General features: G+C 38.3%; 1 protein-coding gene across 1 annotated transcript in view; it reads left to right on the top strand.

Annotated features, from left to right (window-relative positions):
- The window catches only part of KCNH5 (potassium voltage-gated channel subfamily H member 5), a gene marked incomplete at both ends in the record, with an annotated part of 213,547 nt that extends 187,228 nt beyond the window's left edge, over positions 1–26,319 (top strand). The window contains 2 exons of the mRNA XM_081312791.1: positions 4,929–5,125; positions 25,375–26,319. Of these exons, the coding sequence (XP_081168917.1) occupies positions 4,929–5,125; positions 25,375–26,319 (1,142 nt within the window). The remainder of the gene's footprint in view (positions 1–4,928; positions 5,126–25,374) is intronic.
- Between the last annotated feature and the right edge of the window lie 454 nt (positions 26,320–26,773).

Raw genomic sequence — 26,773 nt, 5'->3', positions numbered from 1 at the left:
ATAGGCAGACAACAGAGAAAGTGATATTCATTGTCGTAGCATCTTCCCACCTATTTTACAGCATTTGAGATAGTATCTGTAGTATAGCCAGAGACTCATTCATTCATTGAATGAATGGCTGTCTCAATCAGGCAGAATTTAGAAGTAAGGTTTGAGATAGGTTTGCACTGACCCACACTCAGAATACTAAGAATTGAGTTGAGTGTTTAGTACAGTGTTCCTCAATCTTGGAAACTTTAAGATGCCGGAATTATCTAGCCAGCATGAGAATTAAATTCTGGAAATTGAAATTGGAAATTGAAATTAAAGTGGCCCAGATTGAGCAAACACTGGAATTACTGGATTGGTAGGACCAGTTTAGAAGTACACCTTTAGTTCAAGAGAGAGAAAAAATAAGGCTTTCATCCACATACTCTTCTGTTTGTTTTTCTCCTCCCCAGCAAGTAGAAAAAATGACTAGAAAGGAAAAGGAAACATGCTGGAGAAAAGAAACCAGAGAGACAGGGGACCTTCATTCTCCTTGTTCCACTTCCCTTCTCTGCATCTGCTCTTACTTCTACACTTTCACCACAATACCCTCTAAAAAGAAGAAAGGGGAAACAGAGAGATGGTCAGGTCTGGGAACTGCTAACAAACATGGAGAAAGAAAGGAGTTGAGAACATATAGTATGTTCTGAGTATGAGGTTCAAGGTTTTGGTTATGATCTTTAAGTCCTTACATGGCATGGGTCCGGGGTACCTCTAGGACCACCTGCTGCCGGCGTCAACTCCCCTCCGCCCAGTACATGCCCACAGAGAGGGCCTCCTCAGGGTGCCTCCGCTCAGGGAATGTCGACTGGTGGCCCCCAGGGGGAGGGCCTTCTCTGTGGGCGCTCCGGCGCTATGGAACCAACTGCCGGTTGAGCTCCGGATGGCACCGGACCTTCGCTCCTTCCGGCGCGGTCTGAAGACCCACTTATTTGAATTATCTGGTCTGGCCTGATGGGGAACGTTAGGATTTTTAATGGGTCTTTTATTGCTATTGTAATTTTTAATTGGGCATTTGTTTAATTCCTTTTTAATTTTTGTATTGTTATTTATATATGCCCTGTTAACCGCCCTGAGTCCTTCGGGAGAAGGGCGGTATACAAATTTAATAAAAGTAAAGTAAAGTAAAGTAGTATCCTTGGCCCAAAGCGATATTCATGGAAAGCCACATTCCATTTCATGAAGTTATGGGGAACTGTTTTAGGAGTTAAAGCTAAATATTGATTTCATTTGGAAACCATCATATTTCTGGGCAGAGAAATTGGGTGCATAATTTCTCCAAATTTGACCCTGAGGAAGAAATACTTTTCCAATAATATCCTATTGGTTGGACTTTCCCCCGTAGCATGGATAGCAAAAATAATAATAAATAACAATAAAAGAATAATCAGAGACATTCCTTCATGATATCCTCTCCTGGGAAGCCAGAGAAGCTGCAGAGTACTAGGGAATTGAGTATACAATGAACGGCAGGACACAAACGAACATTTTCTAATTAAATTTACTGACAGAACACATTCTGTATGTGAGAATTTCATTGGATTTGTCTTCTTTTTTGAAAGCAGAAGTTATTGTTTCTTTGAATGGCAGAAAGCTTTAAAACAACCTAGCTTTGGAGAGCAATAACAAGAGCCAGTTTTTGACAAGAGGAACACACCATGGAACCTCTGAAGTTATTTTCTTGCACTAAAAATCCCATGTAACTAATTTACTCGAATCCCAGTTCTTCCAAAAAAGCTTCAGTAGATAATGGTCTCTTTGATAATTTCTCCTTCAGTGTTTAGAAAACCCTGACACAAGTGACTATTTTATTATTCTTGCAGCATGATGGATCTTTTTTCTTGTGTAGAAACATGAACTCATAATTTCATTTTGGTAGGCTTCTAATTAAAAATGATTAAGTAGATTCTATTTTGCAGCTGACCAATTGGCAGCATTTGGGATTATAGTTATTTTTAATAGAACCATTGAGTGAAATGAAATGAAATCTGTCTGGGTTTTTCTGACAGTCTCATAATTATTTATTTTCTATGACCAATATTCTCATGCATCTTCAAAAGGATCATAAAAGTATGAAACCTAGTACCTGACAGAACTCTAGTGTAGACAAAAGTGCCAGTTAGTTTTCTTAGTCCTTAATGATGTACCAACTAGTACCGATAGCCTTCACTTACTGACTGCATTTGGGACTGGCAACTCTGTTGCTAAGCAATGTGGTTGTAAAATTTTAAAAAAAATCATGCAAATGCACCTGACTTAGAAGTTCCAGCAGTTCTGACTAAGGTCATTAAGCAAATCACCATGAAGTGAAGGTGAAGGTTCTTTTTCCAGCCATGTGAGTTGGTTTCCAAACTTTTCATTACCAGGCTAGGCAACATAATTAGCAGAGTTTAAGGGATGTCAGTGTTCTTCTGTTTATAAGGGCTTTGTGTAGTCAGTAGGTCTTGTGATGGGTCATGTGTGGGTATGTCAAGTGAGAGTCTTGTGATGGGTCTTGTGATTGGGAGGGTTACCTGAGGTGAGGGCCATTGGGAGGTGAAGTGGTTGGGGGGGCTTGTGTGGGTTGGTTGAGCGTTGGTGCTCTCTGGTTGGCTGTGTGGTTGATTTGCATTCTGAGTGGTTCATAGGCTGGTTGTAGGTCAATGTATCTATTGATGGAATTGCTTGTTGAGTGCCAGGCTTCAGTGAACTCATGGGTGTGGTGGGTGGTAGCATGGCCGATGATTTTCATGTTGCTCCAATCAAACTGGTTGTCATGGTTCCAATAGATGGAGCTAATCAGAGCAGGTAGACCAGTAACTCTCTCAATGAGCAGAGCGCAAAAACATACCAGTCTCATAAACAAACTCCCAAACCTCTGACATTTCACTCTGACAATGTCAGCAGTTAGCCGACAAAAGCTAAGTTTATTAAACAGTTGGTTTATGTTTATCCTGGTGTTCGACTATTTTTCCCAACATATATATGTACACACACACACACACACAAATACATACTTATATTACTTCCTTTCAGACTTTTTCAAACAAGCTGACCTCAATACATTTGAGAAGGTAGTTATCAGTCAGGAAGTATAGTGGTCAGTTATAGCTCCAAACATCTGCCAAATTAAGAAAATGTTACAAATAAGTGGTATACATTCATACAGTATATTTCTTCTTACAGTAAAGGAAAAATAATCTGTTTCATTTCATAATTCAGAAGCTCCAAAATATGCTTTTGAGGCTGTTTTTCATCCTGCCACTGAGAGTGTAAGATTGCCATCCATCTGGTACCTCCCAAGTGACCCTCTGGCAGCTGGGAAGAAAAATTCTCTCTGAAAGATCTCAGATTGGAGTAGCAGCACACAGTGGTGCACACAGCATTCAGGAAGAAATGAGGCAATGCTTCTCAGTTGTAGTCTTAGGGAAGGAACATTGTTGGATGAGAGATAGCTAAATGCAGCAGAAAGAATGCATACTCAGAGAGAAACACTTAGAACAATGCTTCTCAAGCTTGGTAACTTTAAAAAGTATGGATTTCAACTACCAGAATTCACCAACCAGTTTGGTAACTAATGTCTATACATTTAAAATTGGCAAGGTTGAGCAACACCGAAGTAAGATGATAGCATTTTAAGGAAATTATTCCAGAGGCTTGTGCTTGTGCATATGGAAAAAAACAAAGATAATCATTATTTAAGAAATAAAAAAGTCTGATTGACTCAAGTTTATTAAAAGCTGTGGGCATGCTGTTGGAAAGTGAATGAGTCAGGTACAGATATGAGCCACACAGGCCAGAGATGGAAGAGAAAGGAAAGCTGAGCTGGGAGAGGAAGGATGCTATGAAGTCCTTGAGAATATCAATCTGGCTAATAGCATATGCAAAGTAAGTATTTTGCAAAGAAGATAAATATGCAAAGTCTCTGTTGCTCCATTGATTGCCCCTAGTGGTCAAACACAGAAAGCCAGTGCAATGGCACTAACTATTGCTGTTTCCCTGAGAACCAGTTTGGTGCAGTGGTTAAGATACCAGCTAGAGACCAGGAGTTCTAGCTCCCACCTTAGGGCAAAAGCCAGCTGGGTGATCTTGGGCCAGTCACACTCTCTCAGCCCTAGGAAGAAGAGGGCAACAATGAACCAATTTCAAAAAACTTCCAAGAAAACTATCATGCAGGTAGTTGCCAGGAGTGCACACAGATTCAAGCAGACACACACACACACACACACACACACACACACACACACACACACACACAGTAAGCAAAAAGTTTAAACTTATTGGTGTGTTAAGAAGGGTTATGCCCCAAAAGCAGATAAACAGGTACTACACCAAGTGTTTTATTGCAAGAGAGAGTTTGGGCTAGATTGATCTGAATGGTAGAACTTGCAATGGCATACCTTAAGCATTTATTTAAATTGCAGGGATTTGCAAGATTTGTAATATCATTCCACAGACATAAACACCACCTGTTGTCATGATGAATACCTAGATTTCCTATCATAAACATTAATTTAGGGATGGTGATTTGTAAAAAAAAAAGCAAACACTGATTGCAGTAATGCAAACTTTTGATTCTGAAGAACTGCTTCAGGACCTGTAAGCTTTGATGGGAATGTCCATAGAAATAATAACTTATTAAATAAATTGTTCACAGTTTCCTTGTGGTAAAGGAACAAAGCTAATTTACATTATGCCTATCCTTCTCCAGAAACATCACTTCTTGTTTATCTATGATGACCCTAGATCAGGGGTAGGCAACCTTGGCTCTTTTATGACTTGTGGACTTCAACTCCCAGAATTCCTGAGCCTACACCTGCCCTAGATGACTTGCTGCAAGCTGAATTGCTAATTTTAAATTGTTGATTTATTTATTTTCTATAAACTTTTGTTTCTAATTGCTTTTTTCATTGCTTTACCAGGTAAAGGGGATGTTTTTGGGGACATCTTCTGGAAAGAGACCACTCTGGCTCATGCGTGTGCCAACGTACGGGCCCTAACATATTGCGATTTGCACATTATCAAACGGGAAGCTTTGCTGAAAGTTCTGGACTTTTATACAGCTTTTGCAAACTCTTTCTCAAGGAACCTCACTCTAACCTGCAATCTGAGGAAACGGGTAAGATCTCTTTAATCAGATTTTACATGGAAGGTTGTTTGTACAGTACTGATCTAATTGTTGAGACTAAACCAGAGAAAAATTAATGATAAAGAAGTAGTGAGACTATGCAGGAGAAAGAAGGGCCTTGTATAGTGCACTGATTTAGATCTGCAGGTCGGAAGGTTCCCATTCTTGATGAAGGAATATGAAATGTTGAAGAAGCATCTGTAAGAGATTGCTTCAGGTCCTTTATTAGTTTACTAGGAGACTGAGTAGGTAAAAAAGCCTGTGGTTATAACTGGATGAATTATGGTATTACTGGAAAGTTTCTGGGTAAGTAAATGCAAGAATGGAGTAAGCAGAAGGTTCTGGAAAGTTTTGGAGTGAGTGATCTATAAGAATATAACAACACAAGAAGGAAAGAGAGAAAATGTAGGAAATCTGGAGAAAGAAGGTACAGGGAGAACATCAGGTTGGAGTTAAAATGTTGTCTCATTTGATTCCCCTTCTCTTCCTCTTCCTCCTCCTCCCCCCTTCACACATACTTATTCAGCATATGTTCCTAAAACTCTTCCCAGTTTTTTAATTTAATTTAATTTAATAATATTTATATACCGCCCTTCTCCCTGAGGACTCAGGGCGGTTCACAGGGCAGAATAAAATACTAAATACAAACGTTAAAACAAGATTAAATAATTGCCCATATTAAAACAGTTGGAATCAAGTTCTAAAACACCAAGTTAAAATTAAAACACAAGACTAAAAACCCCACCAATCCCCATCAGGCTAGGCCGGCTTGAACAAACAGAAACGTCTTGAGATCGCGACGAAAGGAGCGAAGATCGGGCGCCATCCGGAGCTCTACCGGTAGCTGATTCCACAGCTCCGGAGCGCCCACAGAGAAGGATCTCCCCCTGGGGGCCACCAATCGACATTCTCTGATCGGTGGCACCCTGAGGAGGCCCTCTCTGTGGGAACGCACAGGGCGCAGGGAGCTTGATGCCGGCAGCAGATGTTCCCTAAGGTACTCCGGCCCCATGCCATGAAGGGCTTTAAACACTGTTACCAGTACCTTGAATCTCACCCGGAAGACAACTGGCAACCAATGCAGCTCACGGAGCAGCGGTGTAACGTGGGAGTATCGGGAGACTCCCAACACAACTCTCGCGGCTGCATTCTGTACCAGTTGGAGCTTCCGGGTGGTCCTCAAGGGCAGCCCCATGTAGAGAGCGTTGCAGTAGTCTAGACGAGAGGACACGAGCGCATGAGTGACCGTGCACAAATCATCCCGGCTAAGATAGGGCCGCAACTGGCGCACCAGGCGAACCTGGGCGAAGGCCCCCCTAGTCACAGCTCCTATATGGTCTTCCAGGGTGAGCCGTGAATCTAGGAGGACTCCCAAGTTGCGAGCCCTATCTACGGGGGGTAATAGTTCACCCCCCATAGCCAAAGGTGGAACATCCGAATAAACCCGGGATGAAGGTATGCAAAGCCACTCAGTCTTGTCGGGGTTGAGCTGGAGTCTGTTCCTCCCCATCCAGACCCGAACCGCCTCCAGGCACCGGGACATCACGTTGAGGGCATCACTGGGGTGGTTTGGGGTCGAAAGGAAAAGTTGGGTATCATCAGCGTACTGATGATACCCAACTCCAAAGCCACGAATGATCTCACCCAGCGGTTTCATGTAGATGTTGAACAGGAGAGGCGAGAGGACCGACCCCTGAGGAACTCCACAAATGAGAGACCTCGCGGTCGACCTCTGCCCTCCTGCCAACACCGACTGCGAACGTCCCCGGAGATAGGAGGAGAACCACTGTAAAACTGTGCCTCCCACTCCCAATCCCCTGAGACGCCGCAGCAAGATACCATGGTCGATGGTATCGAAAGCCGCCGAGAGGTCTAATAGGACTAGAACAGAGGAATATCCCCTGTCCCGAGCCCTCCAGAGATCATTCACCAGCGCGACCAATGCCGTCTCCGTGCTGTGCCCGGGCCTGAAACCCGATTGGTACGGGTCTAGATAATCCGCTTCATCCAGGACCAGAGGGAGCTGATGCGCCACCACACTCTCAACAACCTTCGCAAGAAAGCGAAGGTTGGAGACAGGACGAAAGTTGTTTAATACAGCTGGGTCCAAGGCAGGCTTCTTGAGGAGAGGCCTCACCACCGCCTCTTTCAAGACGGCGGGGAAGCAACCCTCACTCAGAGAAGCCGATATAACTGCCTGGAACCAGCTGCGTGTCCTCTCCCGGGCTGCATAGTTCCCTGAATTAATGTAACATATTTTTAATCAAATATGGCTGCAAACTAAATCAAACTGGGTTTTTTGGCTTGACTTCTTCTTTTTTTAAATGTAGAGTTACTTGACTCAAAGGTTAAACTAAAGAACTCAGGTGTTACTGGTATAAGCACTTAAAGCTGTGCTCTTAGATATGACAAAAATAATAAAACAACTGCAAAAAATATCTTCATACTTTATAATCAAACAACAGATCTCCCTACCAGTTGGAAATAATATTATATCCATCAGTTATCTATCAAAATATTTATTTAGGGTTTCTTTGGAAGATGTCATAGCTTTATGTCACTGAAAAAAGATGTTCTCTTTTTTATGTTGGTGTTTCAAAAACAGAGTAATAATTGCCATATAAAAATTGTCTTCATGAACAATTCTCATAAGTCTGATGAACAGATTTAAGCATTAACTCCAACATTTTACTGCTGGAATTGATTGAATGATTGATTTTCTACAGCCCTATTTTATCATGGGATTATATATTTGTAGGCCCAAAAGATCTCCATTTATGATAATTTGTAACCAAATCCATATAGTAAAGAATATGTGGATTTTGAATTGGTGGAATACTCATGAGACCATTTCTATTTCAGTATATGGAACACTACCAGCAATAGGAAGATGTTCAATAGCATGCATGTATCATCCATAATTCCAGATGCAACTTAAAACTGAAATATGATGCATACTTACCCTCTTGCTAGCAATGGATTTTTCACATACCAAACAAAGACATATGAAAAATAATTTTTGGAGCAATTCTTAATGTGAACCAAGGAAGAATCTGATAAGCAATTAATAAGCATTTTCTCACCTTTTTTCATCTCTGCTTCCTTTTTAAGAGAAAATGGTAGTGAGGGTACCTGTCTTGGATGGATATGACCTTCAGCATTTATAAGGACTTTCTCCAAGGATTCATTCTTGCAGTTGTTAAAGGAAGTCGGCTGTTATAAACAATTGTTTGACTGTTCAACAGGGCCCATGTGTAGATGATTTATAGATTGAAATTCTGGAAAAAGTTACTGGGGCACCACTACGGATATTAGGATTGCACTTGGAAATTCCCTTCTAGTAGTCAGATGTGGCAAACTCATGGTCATTATATTACATCGTACACTAAAAAAGCTGTATGGTCAAGAGTTACCAGAAGCTTTAAAAGATGCCCAAACTGCCATGATAAACTCTTTTTCTTCTCTTATTTTCTTCATTAATTTTCTCCACCCCAGAATGTGTCCTTTTTAGGGAAGTAATAAACTGTTGATGCAATCTAGCTAAATTATGAAGGAGTTATAAATGACAAAAATCAGAGTTTCATTTTTTTTCCACCTATCAATGGCCCTTGTAGGATTCTTTATAAAATCCCACTTTATAAAATCTTTAATGTACTTTTGTTTGGGGGTTGTCTTTTAGGGTATTCTGGCTATTTCTAAATCTTTTCTCTGTTATATAATTTGGCCTTCACAGTTAACCTTTGTAAAGAAAAGGAGAGAAAAGAGTACTTCCTATCAAAATAATCAGTTTGGGAATTGTTGTGTATTTATTGAGCTGAATTGACAGTCTTTTCATGCTGCCCAACTCTAACCAAATTATCCATAGGGATTTTCAGGGCATATGGCTAAAAGAAGTATTTTGTATGAGGAAATTTTTTTCTATATCAACACTATATAATTTAGAGCGTCTGAGATTTGAAGATTTACTGTAGTTGAAAGATCCAATGTTTTTCATTGATAAATAAGAGGAAGCTAATTTTATTACAGAAACTATATTTTGGACAGGTAATTTTGTTACAAAAAGTATATTTTGGAGAGGGAAAGTTAGGGAATTGACATTTGAGATTATTTTGTTACTCAAGTGTTACAGTGATAAGGAAAATGGGAGTGCCAGAGTAAAAAGTCTTCGATTGAACCCTTTTATTCAAGAGGAACAACTAAATATAACTGGTTGATGAAGAATTTTGTTCCATTAGAAAGATAACTATACTGATTATGTGCAAATATGTGTGTGTGTGTATGTGTGTATGTATGTATGTATGTATGTATGTATGTATGCCTTCATGTATAAATACCCACACACCCACACACATATATATAATGCACAAAAATGTATACAATGCCTGATAGGAAAACAACATTCATAGCATTAAGTATATTGGAAAAAATGTACACGCTTAAGCCATTACAGTATGCTGACACACTATGAAAAAAATGCATATAAAATTATATATTAGAAAAAGTACACGGGAAAAAGTAATATTATTAATTTATTTCTGCCCAACATGTAAATGATAAGGGGGGGGGTTTCTTTTTCTTTTTTTTTTTGTTGTTTGTTAAAGATAAAATGTATTCTAAAACTTTTTAATTAAAAAAAAACAATAAGGTCCTACAGAATTGGGGGTCAGCCTAGTAAAATAGATCAACTAAATTAGAATTGGTCTTTTGTAATGTTAACTTTCAGTTGAGTTGACTGTCATGGGAAAATGTGGGTAGCAAAGGGGTTGCCGTTCCTTTGCTCCATAAGCAAGTCTAACCATTTTTTATCAGTCTTTTAAAGCAGGGATAAAGAATCCTATCTGGGAGCCAAACATGTCCTGTCAAATTTCTCTTCCTCTACTTTGCTGCAGTTTTTCCTATTTGTTTCAGCTTATTGCTACATACGAAAACTAGTACCATACTGGAAACAAAATTGCATTTTTCTATCACTTCTTATTCAATTTTATGAACGAGAATTTACATCATGTTTCGTAGGTCATTACCTTCTTGTATTACACAGTCCGCTCTCCTTTTCAGTATTTTATAGCCACATTGACTTCAATTCATCTTCAAAGTAGGACTCCTCCCATTTGACTACTTTATATTCAGAAGGATGAAGGCCAGGATATTTCTCGTGGAAATACCTCAAGGTGATGGCAATATATCTATCAGAAATTAACTACCTCAGCAATAACATTGTCCCTCATTAATAGTTAAATAAGTTGAACAAAAAATGCCAGGAGAAAGTAAACAAGAAGTTTGCAAGTACCGTGAGAATACAATTTATTAAAATGTTTTTTTAACTAGGAATAAAACTCATTTTAGTAATTGGGAGGCAGCTTTTGTATAGGAGTTTTAAAAATACAGTGCTCGAATTCTAAGAGTATCCTTGGTATAAAAAGCAAGACTGTTTGTCAGATGCTTCTCTTCGTTCTCATTTTAGTACAGTTGCAGAGAAAGAGATGCTGGAGGAAGGATTTCAAGAGTCTGATCAAGATGCCCCATGATCCCTTAGTTTCTTTTTGGATATTCTTTGCATTCTTATATTGACAGAAAGATGACCAGCTGACGTTATTGGTTGATCAGAAGGCTATTGCAAACTTATCTCAAAGAGTTCCAATCCACATGGAACTGACCCAGATTTGGAAATAACATTTCAATAACATCATCTTTCATGAATATAGTGAAATTTCCACAGATAACCCTTCTTAGCAGATATAGATATGGTAAAGCAATTCTGCCATTTTTACTGGTGTTTGAAAAAGACTCATTAATTATTCACAATTCTACTTTCAATTGAGGTTAGACTTTATGATTTTTCTGAAATGTTTTCAGAATTGATTCAGACAAGATAACATAAAATCTATGTCTTAGACACTCCCTCTAGCCTTAACCAACTTCTTTGTGAGAGATTTCCAATATACATTCCATACTGAAGAAACTAATCATCCCTGGTGCTGAGTAAAGGAATGGAATTAATTTCAATAATTGATATCAACTTAAATATAAAGTATTAAACTAAAACAAATCAGTAAACTCAGCTTTTATACTTTTGTTATTTCCTTCCCCATTTTCCCTTTTTTCATCCAATTCACAATCACAGAACAATTTCAGAATAAAGACTCTTGGCTACTAGTTTTCTATTCCAATTTACAGAAGAAATTTCAGGGCACGATAATCAGGTTGCATTAGGGATAAACAAAACAAACTGGCACCATGTGTATTGCCAAAGCTAGTGAATAAAAGATTCCCTAACATTATGACCTTAATAGCAAGAAAGGCTGAACCCTTACATTGGGAACAAATTTCAGACAATAGGCTTTTTAAAATGTGAGCATTCATCAGAGATAATGTTGAATATAATCCAATTGTCAGCTGCAAAATACTGTTAGATACAATAGCTTTGAAAAACAATGTGTTTTTTACCAGGGTATAATTGGATCCTAAGGGAAACCTTTTGTTCATCAACTTTGCTGGGAAAAATAGATGGGGAAAGAAAAGGAAAACTTCTGAGTATAATAAGTTAAAACTCATCTTCAAAAATTGGCTAGTTTCCAAGGCAAGAAGCAGTAATACTGTGACAAAAGGCATGGAGAAGAAGGCTTCACACTCTGTGAAAAGTCAGATGTTCGCCCCCCCCCATTGTACATTTGTGTTTCTCTACTTCTAAGATGGGTATGAAATTAACCTTGGTGTTAATCCATCAGGATGCTTTCATGCCTTGAAAATTAGGTCTTGAAAACTCATTCTTATTGTCCAGTGAAACTGGGTATACTTGATTCCATTCATGTTTCCAAGGGGTCCAGACAAGAGGAATAAATACTAACATTGTATTACAGAAGTAAAATAATCTTTGGTGGCTGAGGTTATGTTTAGAACTTTGAGGAAAAAATGGTGAGAAAAAGCAAAGCTGCTTGGAGTCACTGAAAGTCTTGAGTCCAACATCTGGAGAACTTCAGAAATAATTTTCAAACAGAAGTATGAAATAATTAAATACATGATAGGATAATAATCATATGCCCTTTATTTAGTTTTCATTAAATAACATTTAAATTAAAGTCACATTTATAGTTTGTCCTGGCTACATTTGCTATTATTTTCAGCACAAGCTCCAACACAAGATTCAAAGCACAGACATTGCATCAGTTGAACTTAGTGAAGTAGTGAAGTCTACAGAAGTCTATCCTACTATGATGAACAGAGACAGCTGGTCTTCTGTTCTTTAATTGAGCAGGACAGTGCCATCTTACTGTGTTCTGGTGTGTACAAATGCACAGTTGTGGCATGATCAAACAAAGGGTGGAATAACGTTTATTACAACTTTACAGAGAAATGTCCCAGATTTTCTCTCTTTTAGAAGCTCATGGAGGACTAGTTTGCAAGAATCATTTTTTGTCAGCAAAAATGGTAACATGAAAGACTGCAGATGTTTAATAAAATGTTCAGATTTGGAAGATTGCCTGATTGTGCTGTCATCCATTTCTGCAAGTCTTTATCTACCCAGGTTGCTGGCAAAAATATGGTGTATCAAACAAGGAGGATTGCACTCAATTTATCTGAGGGGACAATTGGAACATATAATGGAATATTTTGTTTTAAAGACCAAATTCAAAAGCAAAGCAATTTGAAGTGGAGTTTTATAGGATGTAACACTTTAGTTCTTCCATTATGGTTTTTTACTTAATGGGATGAGAAATAGGTAAAACAAAGCAGAAGGAACTCGGAATATTGCATGCCAGAGGCTTTTTAATTATTTGTATCTCCTTATTCTGACAGCCAAATAATTTTAGAAAAAGGCGGTTGGCAATACTATATAGATGTAGGGCCAAATATTGTAACTGGAAAATAAAATATGCTCAGAGGAGAAGGACATTCTCTCTTGGGAGATGGGGGAGAGACTGCTTTTATTGGCATTGTTGTTATGGTTTTAATTCATTCCTTTAACACTAATGGAACCAAATAGAGGAAGGTCTAGTTCCTCTGGATGGAGGAAGTTGTTTGTGAGTTGCTGGAAAATGGGTTCTAACTTGAGCAAGGATTAGTGACTTTTCCCCTATATCCTGTCAGGCAAAGACTCAGAGGGCAAAGATGTTCAAAGAAGTAAATGTAGATTAGACATTAGGAAGAACTTATTGAGAGTCAGTGCAAAGGTTACTTGATGGAGTGGATTATTCTCCTGCAGTGGAGGTTTTCAAACAGAGGTCCCTTTCAACTCTAATAAAAAAGTTAAGATTTCCCCTGTCCAGTCGTGTCCAACTGTAGGGGTCGGTGCTCATCTCCATTTCTTAGCTAAGGGAGCCAGCATTGTCTGAAGATAGTTCCATGGTCATGTGACCAGCATGACTATATGCTGAGGTGCATGGAATGCTGTTACCTTCTCACCAAAATGGCACCTATTTATCTACTCGCATTTGCATGCTTTTGAACTGCTAGGTGGGCAGAAGCTGAGGCAAGTAATGGGAGCTCACCCATTTCATAGTGCTTAGGTCTTGAACCTGCCATCAGCTTTGCAGCTGACAAGCTCAGTGTCTTTACTGAGCCAACACAGCCCCATCTTCTATTGGTTGTTGTTGTTGTTGTTGTTGTTAGTTGCAAAGTCGTGTCCGACCCATCGCGACCCTATGGACAATGTTCCTCCAGGCCTTCCTGTCCTCTACCATCTTCTGGAGTCCATTTAAGCTCACGCCTACTGCTTCAGTGACTCCATCCAGCCACCTCATTCTCTGTCGTCCCCTTCTTCTATTGCCCTCAATCTTTCCCAGCATTAGGCTCTTCTCCAGTGAGTCCTTCCTTCTCATTAGGTGGCCAAAGTATTTGAGTTTTAGCTTCAGGATCTGGCCTTCTAAAGAGCAGTCAGGGTTGATCTCCTCTAGGACTGACCGGTTTGATCGCCTTGCAGTCCAAGGAACTCGCAGGAGTCTTCTCCAGCACCATAGTTCAAAGGCTTCAATTCTTTGGTGCTCATCCTTTCTTATGGTCCAGCTTTCACTGCCATACATTGCAACTGGGAAGACCATAGCCTTGACTATACACACTTTTGTTGACAGGGTGATGTCTCTGCTTTTTAGTGTGCTGTCTAGATTTGCCATGGCTTTCCTCCCAAGGAGCAAGCGTCTTTTAATTTCTTGGCTACAGTCCCCATCTGCAGTGATCTTGGAGCCCAGGAAAATAAAATCTGTCACTAACTCCATTTCTTCCCCATCTATTTGCCAGGAATTGAGAGGGCCAGATGCCATGATCTTGGTTTTCTTAATGTTTAGTTTCAACCCAACTTTTGCACTCTCCTTCTTCACCCGCAACAAGAGGCTCTTTAGTTCTTCTTCACTTTCTGCCATTAGAGTGGTATCATCTGCATATCTTAGGTTGTTGATGTTTCTTCCGGCAATCTTAATTCCAACTTTTGATTCATCTAACCCTGCCTTTCTCATGATGTGCTCTGCATATACCGTAAGTTAAATAGGCAAGGCGACAGTATACAGCCTTGCCGGACTCCTTTCCCAATTTTGAACCAATCAGTGGTTCCGTGTCCAGTTCTCACTGTTGCTTCTTGGCCCGCATATAGATTTCTCAAGAGACAAATAAGATGGTCTGGTATACCCATCTCTTTAAGGACTTGCCAGAGTTTGTTATGATCCACACAATCAAAGGCTTTAGCATAGTCAATGAAGCAGAAGTAGATGTTTTTCTGGAACTCTCTCCATGATCCAGCGTATGTTAGCAATTTGATCTCTAGTTCCTCTGCCTCTTCGAAATCCTGCCTGTACTTCTGGTAGTTCTCGATCCACATACTGCTGGAGTCTAGCTTGTAGGATTTTAAGCATAACTTTACTAGCATGAGAAATGAGTGCTTCTATTGGTATGGTTCTATAATTCTACATGTAAAGATAAAAGCAAAAAGAAAGCTCTCTCACTTTAGTAAGAAGTTCACAGAGAAATTGGAAGAGGGAAAGAGATAGAATAAAACCCTAACTCTCTATCCCTGGGAGTCAGTAAATTATCAGGCACTGAAGAGTCAGTTCAACTTCCAGGCACACTTCCAGCTGAACTCAGATAGCGATAGAAAAGAATATTTGTAACAGTGCACCAGTGCATCAGTATATCAACTCAAGTAATTAATTGTGTGATCCTTTTGTGAGGAAACTAGAGGAAAAGAATCTTAAACACTAGAACATGTTTATTATCTAAGCTTTTTCTAGCCTAATAATTTTTTATTCTGAGCTTACAGTGGCCTCTAAGAAGCTCCTAAGCAAAACAGGAATGCAATATCAATGTAGCAGCTGGTGTTCAGATAATATTGCCTCTACTACAGGAGATAATATTTAATTATCATTAGTCTTTGATAGCCAATCTCATTAATCTAATTCCATGCAAACAATTCCCTTTTTAAAAAATCTGCCATTGAGCTAGTCAGCTTTCTTCTCTATAACTGGAATAACCTCACACCATTTGTATGGTCCCTCAGCCAATTTGCTGGTGAACATGCAATTGTACTATAGCTGAAAATAGGAAGTTCAGAAAGTGCAAATTTTGCCATGAATGCATTATGTAAATCATTTTCATATCAGCATACCAGCTTCCATTTCCTAGCCCTCATCTGCAAAACAGAGGCCTACACTACAGTGTTCAAATAATTTCTGATTAACATAAAGTGATGTACATCTGAAATGAAAAAAAATATTGAGACAAAGGAAATATACTTCTAGAAAATCCAGTTAAATCCAGTCAAACACAGCAGCTGCAAATTTATTCATATGTCCCTGAAATAAGCTCTACTGAATATTATAGGACTTATTTTCATAGATTTGCATGGTACTAGGTTTTGCTAGAGAATTTGATTAAACAAACTGAGATAATTCTTAGTTCTTATAGTGGCATGCAGATTATAGTATTCATACATATCACTTTATATATTTTCTGAATTTGTTAGTTGAGTTCTTCCCAGGTCAAAGATTTCATAAGAAAATACATGTATTTCAGAATATTGATACAAACATGAATATGTATATATGTAAACGTATGTGTATAAAGTTAAGGACGAGCATACAGAAACTAGTGGTGATTCTCTTTATTGATTATGGTTGACAATTTGTTGTCTGCTGGATTTCTTCTGGCAGGTAAACCTTTGATCTTCATATCTTTTGCCCTCAATTCATAGCATCCCAACTGTGCCTTTTGCATTGGTGTATAAATGCTCCACTGTATTCTTCTTCCTCTTTTGTTTTCTAGCAGGCTTTGGATAGTGCCAAACAATTCTCTTCAGTCCAATTTAGCTCTGCCAGCCCTGTTATTCTTCACTAAATCTAACAACACATCATCAACATCCATTTGCTATATAAAAAAGGTAAAAGTAAAGGTTCCCCCGCACATGCGTGCTAGTCGTTTCCAACTCTAGGGGCTGGTGCTCATCTCCATTTCAAAGCCGAAGAGCCAGCGCTTGTCCGAGGACGTCTCCGTGGTCATGTGGCCGGCATGACTAGATGCCAAAGGCACATGGAACACTGTTAGCTTCCCACCATAGTGGTCCCTATTTTTCTACTTCCATTTTTTACGTGCTTTCGAACTTCTAGGTTGGCAGAAGCTGGGACAAGTAACAGGCACTCACTCTGTTACGTGGCACTCGGGATTCGACCCACCAAACTGCCAACCATTTGATCGACAAGCTCAGCGTCCTAACCCACTGAGCCACTGTGTCCCTTATTTGCTATACACAACCAGTTAATTGCTAGCCAACTTCCAAATCTCCATCCAGTTCTTTTCCTTCCCAAATTTCTGCCAGCAGTCTCTCCAGTGGGCATCTAACACCAGGACTTGTACTTTGCTACATCCTCTTTCTTAAGAAGGCAAGTAAAGCTTTGATCTTCATATCTTTTGCCCTCATAGCATCCCAACTGTGCCTTCTGTATTGGTCTGTTAATACTCTGTAGTATCCCTTTTCCTCTTTTATTCTTTAGCAAGCTTCTTGGATACTGCCACTTGATCTATGAGGAATCTCAACTATTACCAACTGTCAGCAAAGCAAAATCAAACTGTTTAGGGTTTTTTTTAAAATGCCATGAGATCCACCATCATTCAGTTTCATTTAAAGGTCCCTAACTTCTTGTACTTTAAATAATGGATAAATTGCACCAATAGTAAGGGTATAGGGATAGTCAGCAAGAAACCACGATTAAAGGCAGGTTTGTCAAAATATCTGTTATTGAAACACATTTTCTTACAGAGTTATTATTGTTCCATGGATGATAAATCCTGGTTCAAAAGTGGAACGACTCCCTTGAGTTGAAATCAACTGGACAGAACTGAATAGTTTTCTTTCTGGCACTACATAACTGGTTTGTTCTTGCCTTTTTCTGGGAGGTCGTACTAATTTCCTAGCATGGATTGCTGCCCTGGTGTTTCATGGTTCTCTCTCATACAAATATTCCCTGGATTCACCTTTGCTTAGCTTTTGCAATCTGACAAGGTTGACTAAGTATTGTCCTCTTTCTGGGCAAATCCTAGGTACTTGGAAAACCTTTCTTTTGTGTCAATCTGTGTACAGCAGCAATGAGACCCTGGTATAATTAACCAAATTTCCTCTCACCGTTCCTAGCCATTTCTAATGCCAGAGGCTCTATGTAAAATTGCTTTTTTTTTATTCAGCCTCTTCAGCTTCTCCCAATAGCTTTTTATAATGTTCTCCAATTTTTACAGAAGCATAATGAAACAAAATATACAAAAAAACCCAAACCAAACCAGTCCACCAAGCCCTTCATTATTGCCTCACTTAATGGCATCATTAGACTTGTTTACTTACTTCTCATATTATTTTTGTTGTTGTTGAGCTGCTTTATAGCTCTGGGCATAGTCATCCCACACACAGTTATCTTTGATTGCATAAAAGGAATTAGATAGCTGATAGGCAAGACGAAATATGCCAGACTAGTTTTCTGTCAAATAAAGAATATTTTTTTCAGCCACAATGCACAGAGATTTAAGGTTTAAAGTACACACATATCATCTGTATGGACAGAAGATGTCTGAATTAATTGGGTGTTTTTTTTTCATTAACCACATAGAAATTCTCCTTTTCACCTTTGACAGGCATGGTCAAAAAAGTCAAAATGTCAGTCATGACAATACAATCAATCCTGTCCCAATTTTTTAATGCACATAAAAAACATTAAGCACTTCGATTGCACCATTGTTGTAAGCTTTCCAGAATTGCTTTGAAATGAGATGGGCAGCAAATAAATTTCATAATAAACAAATTGTGATCACCATTTTTCTTTTAATCATCTCCTGTAGACACTCCTGGCCAGGGTTATGATGTGGCACTTGCGTGGCTTGTAATGATGTGGCAGAACAGAGGAAGTTGGAGGAGGTTGGAGCCAAAGTGGCAGTTTACTATACAATCTTGCACTGACCATTTTAGTTTGACTCTGAAACAGAGGACTAGAAAATAAGAAGAAACTTTTCTCTTGCTTCTGTTTATGGCCTGTGTCAACATTTTTTCCAATTTGGCCTCAGTAAAAATACTCAAAATGGGGATGTGATGAAACTGAATTTTAACATGCAAATCTAATTTCAACCTTATGCACATTTTTTAAAAATGTATTTCAATCATTTTTGGCAATTTTGACTTGATATTTTGAAATCCCTTTATCTTTATTTAAGCTAGTATCTAGCAATTCTGTGTCTACATTTGTAAATAATATTATATAACAATAACAACAACAACAGCAATAACAATAACAATTGAGTTGGAAGGGACCTTGGAGGTCTTCTAGTCCAATTCCCAGCTCAGGCAGGAATCTCTACACCGTTTCAGACAAATGGTTGTCCAGTTTCTTCTTAAAAATTTCCAGTTTTTAAGCATATTATATTTAAGCATTGGTACATTTTGTAAAACTGAAACACCCAGACCTTTTAAACAGTGCTGCATGCTGACTGTTGATTGGTGTTGTACATCAATGGTCTGAGTTACATAATGGGGACTACTTATTTTTGTCCAGGAAAGCTAGCATTTCATTTGCAAAAACAAAACCACACTCAGTCCACTGTTTGAATAATGCATTGCACATGAGGTTTTCTTTCACAATTTGCATTTGCAGAAGTTTATTTTCAACCAATTTAATTGGTTGAAAATGGAATTGTACAAATACTGTTTGGGGGAACAGTATATGTTAAACCATCACCTACTAAAACCTATATGAGTTCCAGAAGACTTTGTAAAATTATGGGCATTAAAAAGGTCTCTTCCTTGCTTTCCTGTACATTCCCCAAGATCACACAGTTGTCAACACTATCTGAAAAATTATTGATCCTTTGTGTTAACATTATAAAAATGATGTACATATCTAATGCAATTGTGGAGTTAGAGTGGATAGTGCACATGTCACCTTGGCCTACATAGACTCCTATGATTTAAACTGACCAAAACATATTTAATTAGAACCACCAGTATATGGAATGATAGAATCAATGATAGCTCTTTGATAGGTCCTACACAGGTCTTGTTCTGTCACTATACCAGCTAACACACTACTCAAAACATAGCATATATTTGAGCCTTTATTCTATTTTCCATCCACAAAATCTCTTTCTCTTGTCTCCTATTATTTTGGTGGCATTTCTTTCAGAAACCATGGCTTCTATGTGCTGCTGGAACAATGGGGTTCAAGTTGAGTTTCTAGTGATATTGATGACACCTACTGGTAGGGTAGAGACAGACAATTTTTAAAGAATTAGGCAATGACGCTTATTCCCCTAAACATCACCCAAGAGATTTGTGAGCAGGAGTGAACTGATTTCTATATTTTTTTTTCTTTTTTAAAGCATCAAATGAAATAGGAACAAAAGATCTGTGTTCATTTCCAGACAGAAAATTAAACTAAACCATTATATCCAGCAGCAACTAAAATCATGTGGCCTTTTAAGCAAATCTTTTTTTCTACCACAGTTATGGAGTCTGTTGTGATAAATAGGCAGCTTTCCAGTACAGCCCATCAAGACGGGTGGGGTCTTGTCCTTTCAATAGTCTGGCTGACCGCTGTTGCTCCTGCATTTTGTCTACCCTGCATGTTCTCAGATCAGGTACAGAAGGCAGTTCCTCCTCCTCTTCGCTGGCTGTCTGCCACTACAAACTTTCCCCATCTGAAGCCTCCTCCAAATCTCTTTCGGATGGGCCATTCAGAGCCATCAATCAACCCAGTTCCTGACATGCCCCCCTGAGCTGACATTTGAGGAGGAAACTGGGGAGTTGCCCAAGGGAGACATCACAGGATCCCACCCAGTGGTGGGATTCAGCCAGTTTGCACCAGATCGGCAGAACTAGTAGCTAATTTTTTGTTGCCCAGGCCCAGAATGGATTTCCGGAAGTGGCATCCACACAGAGAACCGGTTGTTCACTTATTTGAATCCCACCACTGATCCCACCCACTTATTCATCTCAATTCTTGAAGTATGAATTATAGGTTTCCAGGCTCCTACACAGTAACTATGTTTTCTTCCTGCAAAGGATGTATTTCTGTTGCTGAATTACTTTTTTGAAGTAAAGAAATAGCTGGTTGGGCAATTTTGGAAGCATTGCTACCTTGTTCTAAGGCAGTTTTTAAATGCTGATCAACAACTAGACAAAAAGCCCCAAATATTATATTTTATGTGATATGCTAGTTTCTAGAGCTGACTTTCCTTGTTATATCTTTAACTAGTGCTTATGTTGTTTTGTTATCAGGATTACACTGAGCAAATTTTAGTGTGTTTCTTTGTGCTGTTCTCCATTGAATCATCCTGTATTAGGGACAAGTTGCTTTTTCACTTAGTTCTCACAGGTTATCCAACTTTTGCTTGAAATAAGACTTGTGCTAGGATAGATTTAAAGTTTTGATTGAATTAGACTTCATTTATCTAAAATATGTGAGAAAGACATGGCCAGTACTGACTACAGAACAGATCATGAACTGCTCGTATGCAAGAAGAAAGAAGAAAGTGAATCAGTTTCTACAATATGATCCTGAACCTATGACCACAGTTTTCAATAAGACAGAAGCCCAGATAAACTATGGAATGAACTGAAAAGCTGCTAAAGATGAAGAAATAAAAAAAAGCAAACTGGATGTCAGAACAAACCATGAAAATTGCCAAGAAGAGAAGTCTGGAAAGACAAAAGTCTCAGGAAGGAACTTAAGAAAGAGTTTCAAAGAGCTGTTAGAAGAGAAAAGAAACAGTTTTACAACAATATCTATAAAGATATTGAAGATGGAAACAGAATACTTTCACTCAGGAGGAGTTTCCAACCTTGAATTGGAATGCTAAAGGATAGATAGTAACCAATTTAAAGAAGTTCAAAGAAAGGTGGAAGGAGTAGGCTGAAATATTGTGCAGTAGAGAGGCTAATATCCAAGATATTTTAAAAGGTATTTCTTATCTACAAGAACCTCTAATACTAGATGATTATGTTAAATCGGCAATTACCAAGTCAGAAGGCTATAGGAATTGACAGACTATGAGGTATTATACAATATCCTTAACTTCACATGCTAGCAAAATAATGTTTACAATAATCCAATGCAGATTAGAGCCCTACATGAAAATGAGATGCCAAATGTTCAATCTGGTGTTAGAAAAAGAAGATGAACATGTGACATTATTGCTGATGCACACTGGATAATTGAAAACCAAAGGATATCAAAAAGAAGACAGTATGTGCTTCATTGATTCTACAAAGGATTTTTTGTGTGTCAATAACAATCAAGCTGTAAAATCCCACAAAATTTCATTGTTCTCATGAGAAACATATAGACTGTCAAGTTTCCGACATATGGGCTTTTCAAGTGACTCTGAGACATTGTTTACCTTAAAAGTCCTTTATTAGCCTAATACACCGGCAAATGCTTGCTCGAAGGGAGCTGGAATCTGAAATCTCCTCCCTTTGCACAATATATTAAACACAATTCTCCACCTTTCTAATTCTGTCATTAATCATATTCTCCAATTAATTTAAAGAATCAGTTTCCCTTCCGTTAGAAGACCTGCCAAAGCCTTATCTTCTTTAGAGAGACAAATGGCCCTGAAAGTGCATTCCTACTCTTCCCTTCCCCCAGCTTTTTAAACTAAAACAATACACAAGTCTTAAAGCAATACACAAGTTTAACATATAAAATAGCTACTTCTTTATCTCTTGTCAAGCAATAAAATTCGATGTTAGCAGCGTTGACATAGACAAGTCAGGAAGTTAAAGTACAGACAGAACATTAGAATAGAATAGAATAGAATAGAATAGAATAGAATAGAATAGAATAGAATAGAATAGAATAGAATAGAATAGAATAGAATAGAATAGAATAGAATAGAATAGAATAATAACTTTATTGTCACTTTGAATGTACACTAATCGGTATACATTAAAATGAAATTTTGTTGCATGCAGCTCTCAAAGTGTCACCACCTCCGATATATACTACATAAATATGACTAAAATAAATAAATAAATATAGAATTAAACATATACCCACATATATTATAGGACACAGAGAAACAACATTCTAGTTCGGGTTATCTATACATGTGCATGGCGAGAAAAATGAAAAATTGGCAAAGGAATGAGACTGTGGTGCTTGTTGTCATTACTTTGGTCTTTGTTATACTTATTTGAATCCATTTTTCATTGTACTAGTTAATTGTTATTAATACACTTGCAGATCCTTTGAATGTTTGGCTATCAGAGTACTGTCATCAGCATAGTTTATTGATACTTCTTCCTACAATTTTAAAACCAATCCAACTTCCATTTTCTTCCAATCCGACTTCCCTTAATATATATTCAGTATAAACATTGAATAAAGCTGAGACAAGTACTGCTCAATTTTTTTCCAACCTGTTTTGCACAATGCACATTACCACTTATAAAGTAATTATAGGGCTACATTCTTTAAAATCTCACCTGAAAATGCATTTGAGTGACTGGCAAGAATTTGGTCATTTTTAAAAATATATAGAATTGTTAGGTTTTTTTAGTTGAGAATTTTCTGTTCCTTTATTTATTGAGCCATGGTTGCACAGTGGTTAGAATGCAGTATTGCAGGCTAACTCTGCCCACAGTGTGGAGTTCAATCCTGATGGGCCTTGAGGCTGACTTAGCTTTCCTTTTTTATATGATTGGTAAAATAAAGACCTAGGTTGTTGGGGCCAATATGCTGACACTTTAAACCATTCAAGGAGTGTTGTAAAGTGCTATGAAGTGTTATATAAGTCTAAGCCATTGCTATTACATTTTTATGCCACCCATCTCCCTTATAAGGCGATTCTGGGTGGCTTGCACATTTTCTCTAGAACCAAAGATATACTGGCTCTGAATATATAAGTTCTATTTTAGCTAATGAACTATTCTTTTCTTGATTTTATTATCCACTGGAAATTGAAAATAATATATAGGAACAAAAAATAAGCAAGCATTCCGCTTTGTACCTCCATTTTAAAATTTGTGTAAAGTGCTTTTTCAAGAGGCAATTGAACTTGCTTGTTTTTCTTTGAAGACATTCTGCTTCTTAACCAAGAAACTTCTTCAGCTCTGACTGGAGGGTGGGGAATGGAAGGATTTATATTCCTTGCAGACACATTCTTTTAGAGCAGACATATCAAATTCATGATGTCACGTGATGTCGCGCAACATATGGGGATAGTTTTGCCATTGCCAGCAATGGAGTGGGCGGGCTTCCATGTGATGCATCTGGCCTGCGTACCAGCAGTTTGACACCCCTGTTTTAGAGAGTCATTAAGGCCACTTGGAGATTTATTTGTGTCCTCGGGATCACCTGAGTAGTGCAAATGGGCATGAAGCCTTCTTGGAATTGCCGAAAGGACTGTGTTGTAGACTGGAGATAGATCATGATATATCCTTCCCACTCTGTTAAGAGAAGGCTTTGAGACAACCGTGACCTGGATGACTGAGAATCCCCATAAACATTTAAAATTTGTGCAGTCTCTTTATCCTCTGCTCTCCTCGACCTTACCACCATTTGTTTTTTAAAAAATCCTTTAATATTTTTTTATAATGTTGTTTTTGTTTATATTATTTTTGCAAACTCTAGCATTGATGAGTACATGACTGTGTTTTGTAATGTGTCCAGAGCACCAGCTGTAGCAAGAGAGAGAGAGAGAGAGACATATAATTAGAATTTTTATTTGCTGTCCCCTGCAGCTTAGACTGCAGAAAACAGCAGTCAAAGGAAGAAACACACAGCTCTTAAATGAATATCTGTCTATTTTCTATTTGGGTCATATCAGAGAGATAAAAGCACAAACCAGCTTTTTCCTCCTCCTCCTCCTCCCCCTTCTAGATGAACTCTAACTGGCATAACAGGAAGTCCTAAATTATTGTGAACAGTTGCAGTAACTGCAGGCTGTTATTGTGTCCTTATTGTATTTGATACGCTTTCATTCTTTTATTTAGAACAAAGGCAACTTTGATCGCTCAGCTGATAATCTGGATTAACTTTCAGCATATCAGATTCCTATCCTACTCATTCATTGTGATCTCATCAAAAACACTCTTGCCTCTGTGTAACATTATTGAAATGTCAATAGATTTAATTGCTGAAAGACCCTTTATAATATATGGTGAGCAGGCCCTTAAGTCCTACCAGTTTCAGATATAGTTTCTTCCTGGTAAACCTTTGTAAGGTTGTTTATAATTTTGCCATTTATCATATATTCTTGCATTAAATGGAGGCATTTCATTAGCTTTTGAAACTACTAAGGTGAGTTTATTTTGGGTCATGCTCAAAAGAACGGTAATTATAGAGCATACCACACCACAGCCTGCTTACAAAATCCCTGCTGCAGAATCTTATATATTTTTGGCTTTATTCTTCTATCTTCATTGGAACTTGTCCCAAATAAATGGATATTTTTGTTGTGCTTTTGTGTGAATTTCAGCATTAGGTGAAATAAGCTCTATCTTTCCCCAGGAAAGGTTATAAAATAATAGAGTATGATGCAGTACATAAAGTTGGAGGATTATGCAGTTACAAACGATGGATAAACTACATTTAGATATCCATCTCCATCATCCAGTTTGTGTTGGCCAAATATCTTTAAATTCACTTTCAAGAAAATTTTAAAAAACAAGTAAGGATTATTTTTATTAAACTCGTAATATATGTTTATGTTCAGAATATGGTTGTTTCACTCACAAAAGTTTGTTTCATTTTTACCACATACTTCTTTATTTCCCTTCATTGCAGATTATTTTCCGAAAAATCAGTGATGTCAAGAAAGAAGAGGAGGAGCGCCTGCGACAAAAGAATGAAGTGACCTTGACCATCCCCGTGGACCACCCTGTTAGGAAGCTCTTCCAGAAATTCAAACAGCAGAAGGAAATGCGGAACCAAGGGACGACAATCATTGATCCTGAGAGGAATACCCTCCAGGTGGAGACCCGGACCATGCAGAATGGTGCTGCCATCACTGGCACAAGTGTGGTCACTGTATCTCAAATTACACCTATCCAAACATCATTGTCCTATGTGAAAACCAATGAGGTGGTCAAACCAAACAACAGGGATGCCACAGAGCTCAAACCTAATAGCAACGGTGACCCCAAATGTCTCAAAGTTACCAGCCCTGTGAGGATGAAAAATGGCAATGGGAAAGGGTGGCTTCGATTAAAGAACAACATGGCAGGCCAGGAAGAGAAAAAGGAAGAGTGGAATAATGTCACCAAAGCAGAGTCCATGGGGCTGTTGTCAGAGGACCCCAAGAATGTTGACTCAGAAAATGTAACAAAAAACCCACTGAGGAAAACAGACTCCTGTGACAGTGGGATCACAAAAAGTGACCTTCGTTTGGACAAAGCTGGGGAGAACCGTAGTCCCCTAGAGCACAGCCCTAGTCAACCAGATACAAAACACCCTTTTTACCCTATCCCAGAACAAGCCTTACAAACTACACTCCAGGAGATCAAACATGAACTCAAAGAAGATATCCAGCTGATAAGCAGCCGGATGGCCATCCTGGAGAAACAGGTAGCAGATATTTTAAAAATCTTGTCTGAAAAGAACACATTGCAGACATCATCTTCAAAATCACATTTATCACCTCAGCTACCATCACAAATACCTTGTCAGGACATTTTTAGTGTCTCAAGGCCAGTGTCACCTGAATCAGAAAAGGATGAAATTCACTTTTAATATATTCCTATTTTTCTTTGTATACCAAGCATATGCTGTGAAATGGGCATGCACGCATACTCCTACACAGATATACAAACACATGTCTGTGTGTGAGCATTTGTAAGAGTGTCTCTGTGTGTGTGTGTCTGTATAGATACAGATCCACAGACCCAAAGAAAAAGAGAGAAATCCAGAGTTGTAGTTTGTGTAGGTGTATATATACATTATAAATATAAAAAATATATTTTCACTTGCATTCAATATGACTTGAACATGAACAATGGATTTTGATATGTAAATATTGCATGTCCAGCTGGATTCTGGCCTGCCAAAGAAAACAGTTATTATTAACATAGATATTGCTTGTATAATATGCAGTTGACTGCATGCACACTTTCAACTATTTATAATATCTATTAAAAATAAAAGGATGAATTTTGTTTAAAAAAAGAGAGAAAAGGCAATGTATTGC

Source organism: Vipera berus (genome assembly GCF_964194415.1).
Source record: "Vipera berus genome assembly, chromosome: 1".
Taxonomy (NCBI): Eukaryota; Metazoa; Chordata; class Lepidosauria; order Squamata; family Viperidae; genus Vipera; species Vipera berus.
This window is presented reverse-complemented; position numbering and strand designations above follow the sequence as displayed.